The sequence below is a fragment of the Pelodiscus sinensis genome, chromosome 24 (assembly GCF_052426305.1).
Source record: "Pelodiscus sinensis isolate ZL-2025 chromosome 24, ASM5242630v1, whole genome shotgun sequence".
Lineage (NCBI taxonomy): Eukaryota > Metazoa > Chordata > Testudines > Trionychidae > Pelodiscus > Pelodiscus sinensis.
The window spans coordinates 1,756,077-1,775,312 of NC_143075.1; the positions used below are offsets into that span (position 1 = coordinate 1,756,077).

The 19,236-nt window shown below is 48.2% G+C and overlaps 1 protein-coding gene across 1 annotated transcript in view; it reads left to right on the forward strand.

Annotated features, from left to right (window-relative positions):
• Positions 1–1,496: 1,496 nt before the first annotated feature.
• DNAJC11 (DnaJ heat shock protein family (Hsp40) member C11) overlaps positions 1,497–19,236 on the forward strand; it is a 64,794-nt gene continuing 47,054 nt past the window's right edge. Inside the window, exons 1-2 of the mRNA XM_075906136.2 lie at positions 1,497–1,662; positions 13,993–14,122. Of these exons, the coding sequence (XP_075762251.1) occupies positions 1,591–1,662; positions 13,993–14,122 (202 nt within the window). The 5' untranslated portion in view covers positions 1,497–1,590. The remainder of the gene's footprint in view (positions 1,663–13,992; positions 14,123–19,236) is intronic.

Sequence of the window (19,236 nt, forward strand, 5' to 3'; positions counted from 1 at the left end):
TGGGGGGCAAAGGTCTCTGAGGGAGAGTGGGGGAGCACTGGGGGGCAGAGGTGTCTGGGGGGGTACTGGGGGCAGAGATGTCTGGGGGAGAGCGGGGGAGACACTGAGGGGGCAGAGGTGTCTGATGGAGAGCGGGGGAGGTACTGGGGGGGCAGAGGTGTCTGAGGGAGAGCGGGGAGCACTGGGGGGCAGAGGTGTCTGGGGGGTACTGGGGGCAGAGGTGTCTGAGGGAGAGCGGGGGGGCACTGGAGAGCAGAGGTGTCTGGGGGAGAGTGGGGGGCACGGGGGGCAGAGGTGTCGGGGGGTACTGGGGCAGAGGTGTCTGAGGGAGAGCGGGGGGCACGGGGGGCAGAGGTGTCTGGGGGAGAGCGGGGTGCAGGGGGGTACTGGGGGGCAGAGGTGTCTGGGGGAGAGCGGGGGGGCAGAGGTGTCTGGGGGCAGCGGGGGGCACTGGGGGGCACTGGGGGGCAGAGGTGTCTGGGGGGAGCGGGGGGCACTGGGGGGCAGAGGTGTCTGGGGGGGCGGGGGGCACTGGGGGGCACTGGGGGGCAGAGGTGTCTGGGGGAGACGGGGGGGGGGCACTGGGGGGCACTGGGGGGCAGAGGTGTCTGGGGGGAGCGGGGGGCACTGGGGGGCAGAGGTGTCTGGGGGGGTACTGGGGCAGAGGTGTCTGAGGGAGAGCGGGGGGCACGGGGGGCAGAGGTGTCTGGGGGAGTGCAGGGGGGTACTGGGGGGCAGAGGTGTCTGGGGGAGAGCTGGGGGGCAGAGGTGTCTGGGGGCAGCAGGGGGGGGGCACTGGGGGGCACTGGGGGGCAGAGGTGTCTGGGGGAGACCAGGGTGGGGGGGCACTGGGGGGCAGAGGTGTCTGGGGGAGAGAGGGGGGGGGAGGGGGGGCACTGGGGGGCAGAGGTGTCTGGGGGGCACTGGGGGGCAGAGGTGTCTGGGGGAGAGCGGGGGGGCACTGGGGGGCAGAGGTGTCTGGGGGGGGGGAGACCGGGGGGGGGGCACTGGGGGGCACTGGGGGGCAGAGGTGTCTGGGGGGAGCGGGGGGGGCACTGGGGGGCAGAGGTGTCTGGGGGGGCGGGGGGCAGTGGGGGGCAGAATCCGGGGGTCAGTTCTCTGGGGGGCAGTAGAAAGGTGAGGAGGGGGGATTCCCCGAGCGGGACACGCTTGGGGGGCGGGGTCCCGGGGGAATGGGGCTCTCCCGGGGGCGGGACCCTCAAGCGGCTCCTCCCCTCCGGATTCCTGGGACGCGGCTGGGGGATCGGGGGAGCAGCAGGGCGCATGCGCACTAGAGAGGAGCCCTCGCCTAGGGAGCGCGTCACAGTCCCGTCTCTTGCGCTGTCCTCTTGGCATTTGCCACCACGTGACCTCTCCATCCCCCGTCATCCCCCCTCCCGGCAGCGCTGCTCGCTGCGCATGTGCGGCTGCGTCCTCTCCGCGCCCGCCGCGGGTCAGGCAGGCGGCGCGCTGCCGCCCGATGCGCCGCCGCTCCGCTGGGGGCGCTGTGGCGAGGGCGCCACCTCCTCCGCCGTGCGCCCGGCGCTCTTCTGCCCCGCCCGCCGCGGCGCGGGGTGAGAGGTCGGCAAGATGGCGGCGGCCTTGGGGGAGGAGGCGCCGGACAACGAGGATTATTACGCGCTGCTCAACGTGCGGCGGGAGGTGAGGGCGGGGGTCGCGGGAGGGAGCCCGGGCCGCGCGCCCGGCCGGCCCCGCCCCTCAGCGGGCTCTGCACGCGGGGCGGCGAGGCCGGCTCCGACCCGCCCCCTTCCAGCGCCCCTCCCGGGCCTGGCGGCGGCTCCTGGAGCAGAGCGCGAGTCGGTCCGGGCCGGCCTCGTGCTGCTGCCTCAGTCCCCCCGTCACCCTGGCCTGGCTCAGCCTCTTCCCGCTGCCCCGTGCAGGGTCCTCCCGCCAGCCTGGCCACCCGGACTGACACGGTCTCGCCGTTCCCTGTGGCTGGGACACGCGGAGCGGAGGGTGAGACTGGCGCTGCAGTGCGCAGGCATCCTCACGATGTTCCCTTTATGCCTCTGCATTTACAACAGTGAGGAAGCTGCTCCACCCCTGTCTGTGTCTGTCAGGTATTCCAGTGCCCAGGATTTTCAGCTCAAACTCCGCTGCCCTTTGCCGTGTTGTTTTTCGGCGGCCTAGTTTTCCCTTCAAGTGTCTTATCTCTATTGCTGCTGTGGTGGCAGAATCAGTTTTCATCTGTAGCACGTGGCCAATCTACCTCTAGTGCCTTTTGGCATTGAGGGTTCTGGTATCTTCTCGGCTGCACTGTGTCAATAGATCTTGGTTTAAGATTGTTCTGGGCCAAAAGATATGGAGGATTTTTCTGAGTGGTTGTGTGGAATGAAGGCAGTTCAGATATGCCATACTTTCTTCTTCCCCAGCATTCTGCACTATAGAGTAGTGTTGAAAATACGCAGCCCTGCTAATCTTGAGTTTGGTTTTGACATTGTGTTTTGACTTCCAGACTGTGTTTAAACTCCTAAAGTTCTGGGTTTTATTGATTTTGTTCTGGATGTCCATATGCCCATAGAAGTTATCAAAAACTTTCTGAAATACTATGATGTTTATGTATAGTTGCAGTTGCCATTCTGAGCATTGTTCTACAGGCAGTCCCTGAATTACGCGGATCCGACTTATGTCGGATCTGCAGTTACGAACGGGGCCCTCCCTCTCCCTGGTCTTCAGCAGACCAGGGAGAGGAAGCAAAGCGGCGGAACACGCGGGCAGCGGTCAGCCCAGATGCGTCTGGGCTGTCCGCTGCCCGCGTGTTCCGCCGCTTTGCTCCCCGTTCCTCTGGTCTGCAGACCAGGGGGACGGGGAGCAAAGCAGAGCAAAGCCGCGGAGCCTGGGGTTCTTAAGTTGAATCTGTATGTAAGTCAGAACTGGCGTCCAGATTCAGCCGCTGTTGAAACTTATCAGTTTCAGCAGCAGCTGAATCTGGACGCCAGTTCCGACTTACATACAGATTCAACTTAAGAACAAACCTACAGTCCTTATCTTGTACGTAACCCGGGGACTGCCTGTTTTTATTATGTTTCATAGAGTGAAGATCTGGTCTGTACATCCATGCCCTTTCCAAAAAACATCTTGCTCTTTTCTGAGAATGCTATCAAGTGCCTTTGATCTATGCTGGATATTATACAATACTTCGCTAGGCACAGATAAATGTTATACTACTCTAGTTATTAAAATCACTGAGAGTTCCTTTACATAAGAACATAAGAACGGTCATACTGGGTCAGACCAAAGGTCCATCTAGCCCAGTAGCCTGTCTGCTGACAGTGGCCAGCACCGGGTGAACCGAAGACAATGATCAAGTGATTTGTCTTCTGCCATCCTTCTCCAGCCTCTGACAAACAGAGGCCAGGGACACCATTTCTGTCTCCTGACTAATAGCCCTTTATGGATCTAACCTCCATGAAATTATCTAGCTTTTCTTTAAACTCTGTTATAGTCCTAGCCTTCAAGCCTCCTCTGGCAAGGAGTTCCACAGGTTGACTACACGCTGTGTGAAGAAGAACTTTCTTTTATTAGTTTTAAACCTGCTACCCATTAACTTTGTTTGGTGTCCTCTAGTTCTTTTATTATGGGAACTGATAAATAACTTTTCTTTATTCGCTCTCTCCACACCACTCATGATTTTATATATCTCTATTGTATCCCCCCTCGGTCTTCTCTTTTCTAAACTGAAAAGTCCCAGTTGTTTTAACCTCTCATCATATGGGACCCCTTCCAAGCCCCTAATAATTTTAGTTGCCCTTTTCTGAACCATTTCCAAGGCGCAAATATCTTAAAATATCTTTCTTTAGTATCTTCTCTGTAACCCTATTGGTTCACTCATCTGACACTTTTCCCCTTCCCAGCTGATATAAATAGAGAAGCCAGGATAGATGCTGCTAATTCAGGATTTATCTTGGACAATTCTGTATTCAAAAGCTTCAGAGGCAAAGCCAAGTTAGTTTGTAACAGGAGAAACTTTAAAAACTACAAATAGACTATTAGCACCTGAAAGACCAACAAAACATGTAGATTTTATTATGTGCTTTCGTGGGCATAACTCACTTCTTCAGATGACAAGAGTGTTAGAAGTCCAGATCCAAGAATAAATAAGGGGGGGGGAGGGGAATGAAGGCTCTCTGTGTTTCAGGGGACCTTACTTTGTTAGTGTTATAACCTGTGTCACTTGTTTAGTGGATACACACTTCTCGGTTTGAGTCTGACGGAGGCTGTCACAAGGTGGTGATCTCTGCCAACATCTGCCCCCTTTCTCGCTTCCACATCTGCCACTGAGCATCACCATTTGCCATTGATCATCTTGTAATCAGTCTGGTTCTTAGCTCTACTGTTTGGTGAACACCATGTCAGCTTGTGAATTTCATGATCTTGAAATACGGTTCTGCCAATGATTAGATCATTAGATCAATGATGGAGAGAGTGTTATCACCATATGGTAAGACTGCATCATTTTGTTTTTAATACAGAACAGAAATTTATGGTGAACGCTTCTGGATTTTCTTCTTCATTACTGATTATTCTATCCCTTCTGTCTACGAATGGCTCGATACCATTGTCAAGATGCTTTCTGTTTCAAATATTTTAGAAATTCATTCTTATTGTCTTTATTTTTGCTGGTCTACTTATGTCCCTTGTCTTCCCTCATCAGATTTCCATTTCCTAACTTCCCATTTCTTTCATGTTACATATTTTAATTTTTCACAGCTGCCTTTACTTCCCCTCGAAGCCAGGTTGTTTTTTAACCAGCACAGCCTTCTCCCTCAGTTGTGGCTTTCTGGGTATCTAGCAAATTGGTTTTAAATTATTCCTAATTATCATTTACATTTTTCTGATTAAATTCTTCCTCCAAGGTGAATTGGCTCATAATTGTTTTCAGCCTTGTGAAATTGGCCTTATTAAAGCACCAAATGTGTGTGTATAAGTAGTGTGGACTTTATCATACTTACACAGTATGACCGGGATCAAGCTGTGATTGCGTGTACCTAAGTACCATTACCTTTTATTTCTGTGCTCAGTTTCTCTTCAGCTGTTAGGACAAGGTCTAATACAGAATTGCCAGTGTTGGCTGCAAGTTAGGAAATTGTCATCTATAATATTTATAATAAAAATTCCAAGGATGTTCTAGTACTGGCAGCATGAAATCTCTAGCGTCTCTTATTCGGATTGGGATCCCTGATGATCACAAAGCTGTCCCCCTTCCCCCCTCACACACACACATATAGTAGAGAGGAACATCAGGAGCCAGATTCCTGTTACCTATCATCAAATCACACTAGGAAGCGGTAGTCCTGGAGGAATTCTGCAATTATAGCATTTGGAGCCACAGTAAAATTGCAGAATTCCCCCCAGGGCTGGTATCGGACGCCAACTAGTATCCCATCTCTTGCTTTAATTGTTCTGACACTGATCCACAAGCCATTGAGAGATTTTTTTTCCGGAACTATCGGTGTCCCCCGTCCAGGACAGGGCTCTTCTCTTACTGCCTTCTCTAGGGCCACGAGCACCCTGAACACCTGGTCTTGGCCTCTGTCTAAGCCTAGGTTAAACGCCATGTCTTGTTGATGGGGAGGAGAGTGGAATCCACATGTTCTCTGGGTTAATAAGTATTTTCTTTTTCTCTGATAAACCAGAACCTCGTTCAGTCTAGTTTTTGTATCTGGTTCTGTGCTTAGCCCAATGGAAGACCAGGTCATCTTGTCCGCATACGTCCGGGAAAGGCGTTCATATAAAATTTTAGCTGCACTTACAAACCTAAGTGACACTGTGTGCACTGCCCAAAAGATACGGCTCTGCGAGGTGCTTTATTCCAAAAGGCAAGTCAGGGCCTTGTATATGATCACACCAAATGCCTGAAGCCTCTCACTGAGTAACTGAATGAAACTGTGTGTGTCTTAAAACTGAAGACATCATGTGTGTACAGTATTGCAAGGTGGCATTGCACACTAGATACCAAATCAATCAATGAAAATAAAACTAGTAAGAAAACAAACTGAGTCCTGCCCAGACGTTTGCTTTTTATTATGAGCTGCATGATGGTGATTCAAGCTCAGTTTTTTTTCTGTAACCTGCCTTTTTACAGGAATTGCCTGAATGCATTTTATATAATCTGTTAATTATCCAATTTGTATATAAACAACAAATATGTGAATCTCAACTGTATGCATCTGTGTTAAGTAGCTGTTCCTGTAAAAGCTCTATTAGTTTGTAGGAACCAATGCAGGCAGTCCCCGACTTACGCGGATCCGACTTACGTCGGATCCGCAGATACGAACGGGGCTGCCCCAGAGTACACGGACTGCGGGACCTCGCGGTCCTGCCGCCCATGTACTCTGGGGCTTTCTCTGCGTTTCCCTGGTCTGCAGACCAGGAAGATGCAGAGCAAAGCCGCGGAGGGGCTCGGGCACCCCAGGCGCGCCTGGACTGCTCCGCTGCCGGCTTCCCCGAGGCTTTGCAAAGCCGCGGGGGAAGCCGGCAGCGGGACAGCCCAGACGCCCCGCGGCTGTCCCACTGCCGGCGTCCTCAGAGGCTTTGCTCCCCGTCTCCCTGGTCTGCTGGTCTCCAGCAGACCAGGGAGACTGGGAGCAAAGCCGCGGAGGACCCAGGCGGCGGGACCGTGGTGCGTCTCGGTCCGCCGCCTGTGTCTTCCTGGTCTGCTGGGGGGGGGGGGGCGCAGCTAGTATGTCCCTGTCCCCCCCCAGCAGACGAGGCTTTTCTCTGGACGCCTGTGGCAGAGCAGCTGGGGTGCTGCCGGTTGGTCCCGCAGCGCCGCTCTGGGCGCTACTGGTCCAACCCAGGAGCACCCCAGCTGCTCTGGTCCTGATTCAGCCTCTGCTGGTCAGTTTCAGCTGCGGCTGAATCAGGATGCCTGGGGCAGAGCAGATGGGGTGCTGCTGGGTTGGTCCAGTAGTGCCGAGGAGCAGCGCTACTGGAGCAACCCAGCAGCACCCCAGCTGCTCTGCCCCAGGCATCCTGATTTAGCCGCTGCTGAAACTGACCAGCGCTGACTACAGGAAGCCCGAGGCACAGTTGCTCTGCCCCGGGCTTCCTGGAATCAGCTGCTGATCAGTTTCAGCAGCAGATGACTTGGGGACGCTTGGGATTCTTAAGTTGATTCTGTATGTAAGTCAGAACTGGCGGTCAGTTTCAGCAGCGGCTGAATCTGGACGCCAGTTCCGACTTAAATACAGATTCAACTTAAGAACAAACCTACAGTCCCTATCTTGTACGTAACCCGGGGACTGCCTGTAGTAAATATTCTCAGCGAAGTTGAAACAACAAATTAGGTTTCTTTTCATAAACATTGGATCAGCTTTTGTTGCTATTACATGAAATTAATTTCATAGTTAAATTTCACTTCAAATTGATTTAGACTTCAAAGTACCCCAAAATGTCAATTAATGATGTTCTATGGACACTTATTCAAGGAGCCAGTCATACATTTGTCTGAATCTGGTAGGAAAAATGAGGAGGAGGATTAGGTATTGGTTGTGTAGGACATTTGTACCTATATTTCCTGTGTTTGGTCAACCAAGGACTCCCATACTTACAACTTCCAGCTCTCCATCCGTTGCCTTTCTTGTGTGGAAACACATAGTTCTTTCCTTCCTGACATGATAGTTCTAGTTTGCATTTATACCTACACTATGAATTCCTCAGCCACATCAGACTGCCTAAGAAACCCTGCTTTACTTTTCTTCTGAGAGACAGAAAACGGTGTATTTCTCATAGCTACATTGCCACACCTCTTTCCAAGCAAGCACATTTATTCTTACAGTAAAAGCTTTACTGACACTTTTTCTAGACTGCAGGCTTCTTTCGGAAGAAGCTTTTCTGGAAGAGATCTTCCGGAAAAACTTATTCCGAAAGAGCGTGTCTTCACTGGAAAAACGCATTGAAAAAGCAATCTGGGTTTTTTTGAAAGATATGTGGACGCTATCTCACATTTCAGCTGTGATTACTATGGATGGAGTGGCTATTGGGGCACCTGTGCTTTTTCCTCTTCTTTCAAAAGAACCCTCTTCCCCATCCCCCCACACCTTTTTCTGAAAGAGCTCTTTTGGAAAAAGGCTTCTTCTAGTAGAATGAGGATTACCAATGTCGGAAAAACCCCTCTGTTCTTTTGATTTTATTGCGGAAGAACGCAGTTGCAGTGTGGATGTAATGGCCTTTTTCCGAAAAAATTTCTCAGTGTAGACACCCTGAGAAAACATATTAAAACAATAAAATAACCTACCTACATGCTGATAAGCTGACCACAGGTCATCCTCTTACTTCAACAAGAGCTCTAGCTGGTGAATAGTCCTTTAAACCCCATGCAGAGTTTTCCTGTTGTTACCAGTTCATTACATCTTATTAAAAAAAAAAACACAACAAGCAAATGGTCTGGTAGCACTTTACAGACTAACAAAACATGTAGATGGGATCATGAGTTTTCGTGGGCACAGCCCACTTCTTCAGATGAACAGAGTTAATAATTACAATAAGGAATCTATGCATTCTTAATACAGTTTTGGGATCTTTGATTTATCTCTGTGACAGGTGATCAGAAGAAAAGGTTCTCGCCTTGCAAAGCTTCAAAGATTGAATTTTTGCATAACCAGAGAATATGCCTTTATGTTCTGGGAAACCTGTTTAGCAGCTCATTCTTGTTTTCGCTGTTGTTTTAAATGAGTGCTTTGAAGCTCATGGTACTTTCCAAGGTTTGCGGTAGTCGTATTTCTAGGCAAGTTCTGTACAGGCCCACAACAACATACATATATTTTGCATTTTTACTATCCGCTCCAAAGGCACTTACTTTTTCTCAGTGAGGTTCAACTGAATTCAGTAAGGTTTTTCCAGAATATTGTAGGACATTGCTGTATCTGTCACTGGCCTGACGAAAACAGTCTTTGTTCTTGTTAACACATTCTGGTGCATGATTCTTGAAGGCCATTATTCCCAGAGCTGTGCAGATGTCCTTAGGGATATGCAGGGCAAGATGTCTTTCAAGATGAAGTGCTGTGTACCAATTTCAGAGAAAAATGTGAATGCCATGGCTTCAACCAAGCCTTCCCAGGATTGCCCCGTCAAATTGATAATTTAAAAATAACAGGAAGTATCAGCTGATTCAGAGGAGGGGAGGAAAAGGGAAAGGTCATCTTGTATTTGCTTTATTCAGTTTCTGAGACATGCAAAGGTTTTGGTGATCAGTGAAATATTAGGACACAGAGAAACTGGTGAGTCAATAGGCCTAGCAAGTCCAATATATATTTCTGAAAAAGGCAAATATGAAGTGCCTCAGAGAAAGGTCTGTACAATGGTGTGGATTTGTGATGGTCCTTTGTTCCAGTGGCATGAGGATTGTGATGGTCCTTGGATCCCCTGGGGCAGTTAATTCCATACTCTCACACTGGTCTGTGGGGGAAGTGTTATATCCCTAACAAACGAGCTTTGCTTGTCAGAAGAGCACAATTGTTGACCACACTTTATAGCCCGCAGCTTTAAGTAGCACACTGGCCCAGGCTGCGGAGTGCCTACTACATGAGGACCTGATGAAGTGGGTCTTTGCCCACAGAAGCTTATGCTCCAATAAATCTGTTAGTCTATAACCGTGTTTCTCAAACTGTGCTCTGCAGAGCCCCAGGACTCTGCCAGACATCTCCAGGGGCTCTGCAAGGTTGACAAACTGGAAACATCGATAGGTACAACACATACAATCAGCGGTCAGCTGGGGCTCCGCATAAATTTTTACGCATGTAAAGGGCTCCGGAGCCCCAAAAGTTTGAGAACCGCTGGTCTGTAAGGTGCCACAGGACTCCTCCTCGCTTTTACATAAGGACCATCGTCTTGAATTTGGGATGAAATTCATGGGAGGCCAGTGTAGAGAGCAGAGGGCAGGTTTGGTGGGCTCATAGTAATTTCTGTTGTTGAGCTACAAGGCATCATTCTGCACTAACTGGAGTTTCCTCAGTGCTGAATGCTTCCTGCCCAGATATCTCACATTGCTGGAATCCTGCCAAGAGGTGACACAGCTATGAATGTCTGATGTCAGGTCGTTGCCTGCTCGAGTGGGACGGCATCTCCTAGCCAGCCAGAGATGACGAGCAGGGTCTGTGAGAAATCCTTTCCATGTGAAAACAGCGTCAGTAAGGAATCCAAGAGTTCTCTAGACCATGGATGTGCACCTTCAATTCAAGGAAACTGCATCAAGGCTGCAAACTCTCCCAAGGTCTTTCCTCTGCTCCCTGACATCCCTTTTGTTCAGGTTCAGCATCTGCCAGATGCTCTTTATCATGAGCTCATCTTGTTCAAGGACTGGATCACCTGGGTGGTAGTGTGACTGTATGTGGTAAAGGACGAGATAGAGCTGTCAATCATTTGGCACTTGAGTCCATGCCTGACCAGTTCACCCAAAGTGGTGTAGCTGCAAAGCTTCTTGTAAATGAATTGAGAAACTGTTGTATATGGGTTTTGGTTCAACTGGACCTGGGCTAGATCTTGGTTACAATGCTTGGGAAAACTGTGTGTTACTGCAAGGTGAGGTACATCCTTTGCTAACTCCGTGTTCCGGTCACTGGTTATTTCAGTGCCTTTTTGCTTAACTGGGCCTTGGAGCTCTGATGGCTTCCTGATGCATTCTATGAGCACATCAGGACTAAAGTGTTAAGAATAAGAAATATGGAGCTACATAAATGTTTGGGGCCACCAAAACTTTAATGGTTTGATTTAGCTACATTAGCAGCTCCTCAGTACGCACACTATAATTTTAGTATTCCTGTTAGAATGCAACATACCTATGAAACTGGGCTAGAGAGTGAGCCAAAGGAATGCATGTTGAAAGAGATTGTTTTTAATTATTTTTGAAAATCAAAGCACACGTGTTTTACTCGTGGGCTGTTTGGGGATGAAACAAATTTGTGCTTCTGTGCCATAAACTCAATTTAATTTGGTACAGCACTTGATCTGAAAATAAGTTATGGATGGTCCCTGAACTTCACAGTCCTGATGAGGAGACAAAACGCATTCGCTAGCAATTCTCAGGTACACCAACATTTGATCTATAAGGGTATATCTACACTGCCCCCTAGTTCGAACTAGGGTGGCTAATGTAGGCATTCGAAGTTGTAAATGAAGCCCGGGATTTAAATATCTTGCTGGGCGCCGCCATTTTTAAATCCCCGTTAGTGCGGACTCCGTGCCCGCGGCTACACGTGGCACGGAGTAGGTAGTTCGAATTAGGCTCTCTAATTCGAACTACTGGTATATCTCGTGGAACAAGGTGTACCAGTAGTTCGAATTAGAGAGCCTAATTCGAACTACCTACTCCATGCCGCGTGTAGCCGTGGGCACGGAGTCCGCACTAATGGGGATTTAAAAATGGCGGCGCCCGGCAAGATGCAAATGAAGCCCGGGATATTTAAATCCCGGGCTTCATTTGCAACTTCGAATGCCTACATTAGCCACCCTAGTTCGAACTAGGGTGGCAGTGTAGACATACCCTAATAGATTTAGCCCCTATAAAAGTTGTAACTGGATTGTTGAGACATTAAATGAATCTGTTTGTTTAATTCCCAAATAGAGGGAGATAATGGGCCTCTGAATTTTGCTTGGTGTTTTATTCCTAAGAAGGTAACTTGAAACATCATTATTAGTGTATCTCATACAGATCGAACCTCGGAAAACTAGGATAGTCTGCTCTGGCAACATCCAGACCACAGATATTGCTGGACCAGAGCCTCAGTCAGCCGGGGTCAGGACTGCAGCCCAGGCAGGTCTGAGGGCAGCAGGGCTGGCGTCACGGGCAGTGCAGCCCTGGCTGGGGCTGGGAGTGGAGCCTAGTGGCTAGGGCTGGCACCCTGGGAACAGGGCAGACAGCTGGGAGGGGAGCCTTGACTTGCTCAGTCTGGGACTGCTCATGTCTTGAGGGGAACAGGGAGTCTAAGCTGTGATTTGAAATGTTGTCAGTATTTTTCTGAGTTCTGTAGTCCAATAAGTTCTCATTCATGAAATATTGAACCAGTGACCTTAGCTATTCACTTATGATGAAAGGCCCAATATAACATTTTATTGAGAATGGTATTTATGAAAAATGAAACTGCTCATTTTTATTAATCAATAGCAGAGTAAGTCATCTATATCATTAATTTGATTAAAAAAGGTCATACTCGAATTGGATATTCCACTCCCATCTCATCTAGTTTAATTTTAATAACCAAGAAAGCAAAAGGAGATAGCAGAAGGGAAAATCACTGCTCTCTTGCTACATTGGCCAGGGCAAGTCTGGAAGAGCACCCTTCTGCTATCTGATGGGAACACATTTAATGTGAAATAGACAAATCTGCAGAAGAAATAAGTAGTTCTAAACTGCTCACAAAAATGGATTGAGTCCAGTTTTGCATATTGAACACTGTTGTCAGAGCCCGACTTCGTTTTCTTTTGATCACTTCTGACTTGAAAAGGGGGATTAGGTTGAAGCACAAAATGCTGTGACACATTGGTTTCTGAGGTAAATAGCTATGCAAACTTCAGCCATTGAAAGGCACTTACTTAAATAAATGCCTTTAATGGGTACTATAGAAGGAATGATTTTTCTTGAAGACCCTTTATTCACATGTTACTTTTTGTTCTCTTTTAGCATCTGACCTCTTTGAGCCTTTGTTCTAGGAGAAGGGTGATCAGTTACTAAAACCCAAGTAATGCCTGTGATGCTATTACAGCAGCTGCACTCTGAGGCTACCACTCAGCCCAGAGAGCTGGCCTTCTGCCTCCTGCTATTCTGTGTGGATAATTCACCCTTCCCATCTTAACTTTAGAACTGGCCAGGACTTAGTTGTCTGAAATTTCATGAGTTTCATGTGCCAGCCTCAGTCTCAGAGTTGCTCATTTGTGTAAGTGTGTGTTGTGGCTAAATTAATGCCAGCTATGCATAACCTTAAAAGTCCAGAGCAGTGTTTAAATGTAAGGATTACTTCAGGGAAGAGAAGGTGAGAGAATAGCTAGAGGGGCTCTGTAGGGTTCACAGCCTCCACAATGAGATTGCTGGGAGGAGGTTTTGGGGGAGGATGACAGAGAGGCAGGAATGTTTTGTTACTCAATCGATTCTTAAAGAGCCATCCAAAATCTGACTCCACCAAATGTTGTTGTATATAAACAATCTAGTGTGGATGCAGTAATGAGACACATTTTTCTTCATGAATTTAATGGAATATTATCATTTGTCCTTCAGATTGCCAAAGTAGTCTGTCTGTCTAGAGAGGGTTATATGCCTTTGAGATAAGAGTGGAGTGTTCTTGCTACTTGGGAAAGCTAGTATCACAGTCTGTAGCAGAGAGGTATGTTTGTGGAATTTTATGCTTAACTGTCTGACCTTTGTTGTTGCAGAATTTTGAATGTGCAGTTTTTGAAGTTTTGGGATTAATGTACAGCAGAAAATCCCTCTAATCTTTTCCATCCATGTGTGGAATATTGTTTTTATATGCACTGAGACGTGTGCCTGTGCACCATCATTATAAACACTAATCTAGCTGTAAGAACTCTGCTAATCTGCTGGGCAGCATTTGACTTTCTCCTGAGCAGTTGCACGAGTGCCCAGCTTACAGGGAACACTTTCGGGGTCTGGTGTGAAACCCTGAGGTTTTATACTATTTCTTCAGAGTTTGCTTTAGCCATTCTATGTCACACAACACTGAAATGGGAACATACTGTCTTGGTCTAATTAAAATAATATATGTGCACAAAGGTAAGGCATTTTGTAACTGGCTCCTGCTTTTCCACTCAGGTTTGTAAGCTGGTACTGTTGTGATAACATTGGAAAACGTATCACATCAAAATTGGTGCTTTATTTAAATATTACAGTATAACTTTCTTATACTTGGTACTTAATATACTAAACGGTCTGTGATGTGTCTGATGAGGTTTTGTTTCAGGGCTGATTCTGATAACAATGATGTTGACTGTGCTGTGTTTGAATTTTGTTCCTTTTCACAGGCCTCTCAGGAAGAGCTGAAAGCTGCTTATCGCCGACTATGTATGTTGTACCATCCTGACAAGCACAGAGACCCAGAGCTCAAAACACAAGCTGAACAACTATTTAACCTTGTACACCAGGCTTATGAAGGTCAGTGGAACTCTTAGGTTTGTAGTGACAGTTCTCCTAGTACAGTGATCTCCAACTTTTTTATACCCAAGATCACTTTTTAAATGTTAGGACAAGCCAAGATCTACCCCCCATACCTTCCCCAAGACCCCACCCGTTCCTTGAGGCCCTGCCCTCTCTGTTCCCCCTTCTCTCCATCACTTGCTATCTCCAGCCCTTATACACTCTCACGGTACGGCTACACTGCTGCTTTTTTCAATCCTTCTGTTGGGCCAAATGTCAGAAAAATCTCTTCCATCTAGTTTGGGCCAAATGTGTGGGGAAAAAAAACCTTCTTTTGGAAGCCCCTTTATTCCTTGTGGAATGAGGAATACACAGGCTGTCAAAAGAGCATGTTTGCCAGAAAAACTCCTGCAGTCTAGCTGTACCCTCACTGGGTTGAGACAGGAGGTGCGGGCTCTGGGGTGGGAATGAGGGATTTGGGTGTGGGAAGGGGTGAGAGGTGCAAGCTCTGGGAGGGAATTTGGATACAGGAGGAGGTGGAGAAGGGAATGCAGGCTCAGGCTGGGGAGTGTTGGGCTCAGGTGGAGGGTTGGGGTACTGAGCAAACCACAGGCTTGTGGCTATGAGGGTGCAGGAGTTTGGGTTGGAGTGTGTGAGAGGCTCAGGGCAGGGAGGTTGGGAGTATGATGAGCTCAGGCCACAGATTTGCAGTGTGTGAATGGTGCAGGAGTGTTGTGGCAGAAGACTGAGGATGTGGGGATGCAGGAGTTTGGGGGTGTGAGAGGCTCAGGATAGGGGGTTCCAGTGTATGATAGACTCAGATTTGGGGTCAGGGTGGGGGGTACAGGAATGTTATGATTCTGTGGCCAGATGAGGGCTTGGCCCCAATTGGGGGCTTGTTGCCCCCAGGGGCAGGGGACAGGATGCTGTGGCAGGGGACAGGATGCCGGTGGGTGCCGGGGCAGTGGCCTGTGGCAGGGTGCTGGTGGGTGGTGGGGCAGAGGACAGGGTACTTGTGGGGGTCTAGGTGGGGGGAGGGGACAGGGACTGGTAACTGGGGATCCTGCAGCTGCGCGCCAAGGTCCAGGAAGTGCGCGGGCTGCTCCCCCGACCTCCAAGCAGTGGCACGGTACCTGAAACGCTGGTCCATCATGTGTCTGCTGCCTTCCTGAGCTTGGGAAGGGGGAGTCCTGGACCACGCCAGCTCCAACTACTCGGACAGCGCGCGCCTTGCTTCTCCGCTCCCCATGGCAGCGCGCGGCTGCCTGAGCAGTTGGAGCTGGTGCAGTCCCAGACTCCCACTCCCTCCCTCCTTCCCCCATGCACAGGAAGATAGCAGGGGAACAAAGTCCCCAGTGCGTGATGGACTGGTGTTTTAGGTACCGCGCTGGCTGTTTGCGGGCAGCTGGGGGAGGAGCAGCCTGCACACTTCCGGGATCTGGTGCGCAGCTGCAGAACTTCCTCCCACCCCACAGGAAACTCGTTGTCCCTGGAGGTAGCGTCAGCACAGTGTTCATCTTGGCGGTGGGGGACAGCGGGGGGGGGCCCTCCTGAAAGCCTCACGATTGACTGGTTGAGCCCCCAGGATCGACTAGTCAGTCGCGATCGTCGGGTTGGTGGTGACCACGGTCCTAGTAGATGCTGGATTTTCTGGTAAATCAGTTGTGGAATCTGAATAGTGAGAGAGAGATTCCTTTGTGCTCTTTACATTTGATGTAGGTGGTATCATGAGCTTTCGTGGGCAAAACCCACTTCTTCAGGTGAAGAAGTGGGCTTTGCCCACGGAAGCTCAAGATACTATCTACATGTTTTGTTAGTCTTTAAGGTGCGACTAGACTGTTGGTTGTTTAACTTTTTCCTGTTAGACTAACTCAGCTCCCCTTCTGAAGCTTTTTTACATGTGATGGTTAGTTTTGTTTTCATTTGGTGTTTTGAAAAACGAATACTTTGTTTTCCAGTGGATGGAAAATGAGTATGCTGGAAGACCAAGAGTTGCATTCTACTCTGGGATCCAATTAGGGTCTGTCTTTTTGTAATCTTATTACAATTTATTTTAATGACTTTTTACCTGTCTAGATTGCCAGCTATAACTAAGCAGGATCTATTTCGTAAATATAATATAAACACACATCTTTACCAGCTTCTTACTCTGTGCATTACCTAATGTAGGCTGGACTTTCTGAAAATCACATTGTATGAAAAACTGTGAAAAGCTTACATGAGAAGTATGCAGTCAATGGTTTTTGTACATCATACTACAGATTAGGGTTAGCTGTTAGCCATCCCTTTGTGATGATGGTTACATAGCGTGCTGGGAGATCTGTCTCCTGGTGCGTGTGGGTGGCCATGCTTTCGGTTTAAAGTACCACTACAGAGCACTTTCAGTGTTTAAGTGTAGATAAAGCCTTGGAAGAAGATGGAGTCCTTACCTCATTCATTGTGTATCTCCACTCATTTTTTTCACTATGCAGGATTCCAGTCTCTGTTCTATATGAGTTTAGTGAGAAAGTTCCATGCCAACTGTGCATGTGTGAGTTTGAACTTGCCTTTCCTTGGTCAAATCAAAATAAATTTTCACTCTAACAGAAGAACTTGTAATTAGAAAAAATGTTGTTTCCGGGTCAAATATCAGCTTTCAGTCCCAAGCCATGTTGGCCATTAGAGTTGTTAAAATGAATAAATAAGTTATTACAATACAAGAATATTCTTGCAGCTCGACATTTTTCAGTCTCTAGTTTTGTTTAAACTTTTCAGAAAAATTCACCTTGAACAGAGACCAGTGCTCAGCAACTTCAGACTGAAAGGCAACTTGAGTTTTTCTTTTTACGGAAGGGTCCCGAGTTTCCATTCCCCGTCACCCACTCTGTGCATTCTCAGCATGGGGAGAGAAATGCTCCCCAGGGCTGCTCACACTCACACTCTAACTATATGGCAGCGTGGGCAGTGGCTAGGGTAGCTGTGGACCTGAATGTGTTTCCAGGGCGTCAGGTGATTAGCTCAAGTTGCCGCCTGACTGCCACAGCCACTGCTATGTTCAGAGAGCTAGTTTGCGCAGTAGGACGCGTCTGTCTGCCGCTCTGGGAAGCATGGTGCCAACCGCAGTGTAGCTTTATCCCCATGGTCTTCACTTCTTTCTTTAGTGAAGCTTCCCCACATTTGAAGGCCTAGTTAAGGGCGACATAGCAAGAGTACTTTGTATGTAATGTCTCCTCCTCCCAGGGAACTCCACGCGTGTTAACAAAGAATGAATTTAACGTCCTGTCCGGTAAGTACTGTTGGTTTTCCAAGCTGTCAGTGGTGTAAGTGAGTGTACGGGAGTGTGCTCACCACGTAAGGCCTGAAGGATGCAGGTGGCTTTGTGCACTTTTTACTACCTCAGCTGTGCCTAGATGAGGAGCTCGGGCGCAATGAGGACAGTTAAAGAGGACGCTTAGCTGGACGGGAACAGCAAGGGCTGAACAAAGCCCAGCAGTGGAGAGCAGAAGGGGCTGCGGTCACTGTCAGGGTGACACAAGGCGAGTAGCACACAGGTCTGGCAGTAAGAGTTAGGACTGTGCAGACCTTGACTCTTTGTTGTTCTGTTCCTGGGCTCAGATCCAGGATAGAGGTCAGGCCTGGGTTCCCCTCCCAGCCAGAAGGGAAGTGGAACAGGTCAGGGGACAGTGAAAGGGAAGATTTATCTCCTAAAATGAAGACTTTTCATACCACAAATACAGTCTAGTTTTCTAGCTTGATTTACTGGTTTAACTAAAAATGAGATTTTAGTGGCTAGTGAGGCAGCTAGAATGTGCTGGGTGATGAATCTGCATAGCTGAGGCAAATTTAATTTTACCAGTTTTGGATTTCTAGTGGGGGGCGGATGTACTGAATTCATTTCAGCAACAGATTTGATTTGAAATGGTTTCCCTCAGATTATCTAGGCTTGGCTGATGTAGTCTTGTAGGTGTCTGAATTATTGATCGTTAGCTTGCAACATTTGGAGATTTGGGAAGAAGTAAATGAAATGTAAGTGAATTAGGAACTAGTAGGATTGTTCTGTAGTAAAACTGCTGCAGCAGCAAACTTGACACTCAGTGATTTAGCCCAGAGGGAAGTTAAAACAAAACAGCAAATAAATTATTCCTTATTAAATCCCAACGAATTTGCTGAAGAAATTTCAATTCTGTTTTCTGAATGGTCAGCATTTCTTTCTGCCTATTAGATTTGAACATGGGTGGAATTGTTTAAATCACCTTTAATTAGGTCTGAACATATATGAAAATTCTCAGTTAAAAGAAGAAAAAAATTATTCAAGGCTTCAGTGGGTGGTGACAGAGAAACTCAGAACCGTCTATTTAAAAAAAAGAATTATATTTTAAATGTTCTGGAAATTCAGAGAGTGCTGACATTCTGCTGTAAACAGGTCAATTTTCTCTTTACATTTCCTCGCGTGCGCGCGCGCTCTCTCTCTCTCACTTACGTGTTGAAACCTAAACATAAACTGTTGCTTATTCAGCACCAAATGGCTTTACAGACACGGCTGGGCATTGCAAAAATTAAAACCCATGGCCAACTACATCTGTTAGTCTTTTGGGGGAATTATGGAAAATAGTAACTACCGAGGATAGGTGACTAGCTCCCTGATTTCTCCATCGTTCAGGTGGAAGCTAATTTTCCATTATAAGCCTGTTGTTTTTGAAAACCTAGCTGCTCCCCTTAGCTTCACAAGATCCAAAACAAGGCATCTGAAATCTTAGCCAAGGGTAGAACTGTTCTCTGAAGCGTGGCATGAATTAGAGAGCTTTTGTACCGGAAACCCTCTCGGTTTACGGAATCGCTGTTCGTGGTTCTACATATTTGCGAGGTCTCCTAGCGTGGAGTCGGGTAGCGGGGTCTGGAGCCACAGTGAACTCACAGCGGTTCTCAGCCCACAGTTCTCTATGGCTCTTGGCAGCTGCAGTGAATTCCCCGTGTTAAGTTGGGAAGCCACAGGCAGATTACTGAAGGGGGGTGTCAAGCTGCGACCCGACCCCCCAGTGTTTATGAATTTTACCATTCGTGGTGGATGCGAGAACGCATCCACCACGATTGGGGAGGGTTTCCTGTAATGGCTACATTGGTGCCAGGGGAGTTCACAGATTACAAACATTTTT